The sequence below is a fragment of the Mus pahari genome, chromosome 1 (assembly GCF_900095145.1).
Source record: "Mus pahari chromosome 1, PAHARI_EIJ_v1.1, whole genome shotgun sequence".
In the NCBI taxonomy this organism is placed as follows: domain Eukaryota; kingdom Metazoa; phylum Chordata; class Mammalia; order Rodentia; family Muridae; genus Mus; species Mus pahari.
In genome coordinates, this window is record NC_034590.1 from 71,193,366 (window position 1) to 71,196,182 (window position 2,817).

At 36.8% G+C, this 2,817-nt stretch overlaps 1 protein-coding gene across 1 annotated transcript in view; it reads right to left on the reverse strand.

The window, feature by feature from the left end:
* Positions 1 to 2,817, reverse strand: part of Ppme1 (protein phosphatase methylesterase 1) — a 51,337-nt gene that overhangs the window by 21,578 nt on the left and 26,942 nt on the right. Inside the window, exons 4-5 of the mRNA XM_021219202.1 lie at positions 825 to 882; positions 501 to 552 (exon numbers count right to left, since the gene is read on the reverse strand). Of these exons, the coding sequence (XP_021074861.1) occupies positions 501 to 552; positions 825 to 882 (110 nt within the window). The remainder of the gene's footprint in view (positions 1 to 500; positions 553 to 824; positions 883 to 2,817) is intronic.

A 2,817-nucleotide genomic window follows, 5' to 3' on the forward strand; every position in this document is an offset into this window, starting at 1 on the left:
ATGGTTGTGAGCCACCATGTGGTTGCTGGGATTTGAACTCAGGACCTTCGGAAGAGCAGTCGGGTGCTCTTACCCACTGAGCCATCTCACCAGCCCCAGAGGCCCAGTTTCTAAGCAGCTATTCCTCCATAGCCTGCCCTCACTTTCCTGTGATACTAGCTAATGAATACATGCAGGCTACCTTAATATGCATTCAAGGCTACTTATACTCAAATACTTCTCCAAACAGAAGTCCATAAAAGATACATACCCACATTCCATTTAGTTTCACCCAGAGAAGAAAAATTTCCAAAAGCCTGCACAAAGTAGACAATTTGTGATAACCACCAGACTGGATAAACCAAGAAGGATATTAATAAGGATAAACAGAGAAGAGAGAACAGAAATGAAATCTATGTGTTAAGGACTGTCTAACAATTTCAGCAGCAGCATAATAAAATTGCACTATTGTTTATGATGGTGTCAAGACTCAGGCAATCTATCATTGTTTGCTTCCTTACTTTGCCATTGTTTCTGCTGACAGGTCTTCAGAATTCTTGACTTTAGTTTCTCCTAAAATAGATAGATAAATAAATAAATAAATTTCAGTGATGGGAATCATAAACCCAGGAGCAATGAAATTGGGACTTTAAGGATAGATTTACCAAGGATGTTATATTCCAGACATATCCTTATGGCTAGCTATTCTGAAGATGGTAATTATAGTAGTCTACCTACAAGCTATGATTCTTCCCAAAATACCCAAATGGAGTACACTACGTTAATTTTTGCCAACATTGCTAATGTTTGGAATTATTAAAGGTACTGGGAGGAGCTGCACTCACCATGACTTCGCAGATCCAGAGCCACAATCCTACACTGTACTCTACTGATGATTGCTGCCTGGAAGGAAAAGAAGAAAACAGGAGGTACAGATTTTGCCCAGTTATCAATAACTTTGTTAAATGATCTGTGATCATAATTTAAGGTACCCAAAAGAAAAGAAAACTTGCCTTATCTCAAAAGTTTTCTTTTAAGTATAATAAAAGAATAATGAGTCTCTATCACACACACACACACACACACACACACACACACACACACACACACACACACACTGTGGTCAGTCTCCAACTTAAAAATAAACTTTATCCAAACCCCTTCTTAAAGTCACTCTTCCTAGCCGTTCCTTACAGTATAAGGACTCCCAGATGCTGGCCTATGGTTTTCATCCATGTTCCCTGAATGGCTTTTCTTTAGTTTAGAACCAGAATCCCCTAGATAAGGATTGTAAATAAGTCAGAAGTACTATTTTGGCTCAGTAATTACACGAACATGACACTTGAGTCATGAAATTACCCTAAATCAGAGCAAGTCATGAAATCTACTGATATGCACAGCAGTATATACAAGCTGTGCTACTGTTACACAGTATGATGGGAAGTAAGAATATCACAGGATACAATTTTAGAGGTTTGAGAAAACCTGAAATAACTCTTCTTCCTCAGGGAGCTAGATTTTCTGACAGTCATATATCACAGTTAGCAAATGTCATTTCTATATTTTAACTTTAAGAATAAAGTAACAGTTTAGTCTAACTTTCACATTTTAAGAATGAGAAAACTGAAACCAAGAAAAAGGGAATCATTTGTGTATGTTCATGTGACAAGTTAGTAGTAAAACCGGAATTAGCATCATGGTAAGTTACCAAGATAATATAAAGCCAGATTCTTGAGTTATATTTAAAAATAAAAGCCAACATTTTTCCTTCTATTACTCTTAGTGAATATTCCTTTAAAAGTAACAAAAGTCTGAAGTTCTACTATATTGTGCTGCTTGTCCCTAGAAGGGGACATATTTGTTCATTTACAGAATTTATTGATTGCACTATGGTGATAGTTCAACCTTCTAGGTCAAAAACAAATTTACACTTTGAATATAAAGTTATAGAACAAAATTTTGTGAAATTTGCTTAATTGTCCCACACTTTTAAAAGTTACTACAAACAAAGATAGATCTGAGGTCAATAATTGTCAAAGATTTATAACCATTAAGTGCCCACCAGAAAAGAATAACAAGAATATTAAAAGCAGCTTTTTGTTTCCTTATTTAAATTCATCTTTCTCAATGATATCTAAAACTGTCACAACTGAGTAACATTACAGCAATGGAAAACACCCTGTACTTGTGTTGGTTACATTTCTGTATGGTTAAAACCAAAGAGAATAATAAATGAGTGCAAAGTCAATTGACAGAACACCACAGGCCTTACGGATGAAGGGTGAGAGAGTGTCTGTCAGTGACTTCTTTTCTGGTCTTGATTCAAACAGCAAGTTCAGAACCAGACTCACCCAACTGCTTCCTCCTTGGGATTTGTGCTATCAACACTATTATCAATGGCAGCTAATATTTACCAATCTTCCAGTGTACCATTCACCAATCTAAGTACTTCCAATGCATTATCTAATTTACTCCTCAGAACTCTTCAGAAACAGTTATCATCATTTTATAGGAGAGGTGAATTTACAAGGAGTCAAGTATCTCACCAAAGAGCCAATAAACAACAGAAACAGGGCAGTCCTCAACCTCGCCTGCCTAACACAAGTACCTAAGGAGCTTGGAGGAGTGCGGTATAAGCCCACCAGAAAGTCTGATTTAAGAGACCGGAGGAGGGGCCAAGATTATCTCTATTAAGTTCTGGAATTCTGTGGGTAGTCTATGGTAAAGAGAATTAGAGACAAGATTGGAAGAAAGCTAGCCAGAGCCAGGCATGATAGTATATGCCTGGAATTATACCAGTGGGAAGGTTGAAGCAAGAAGACTATTTTTTTTTTTTTT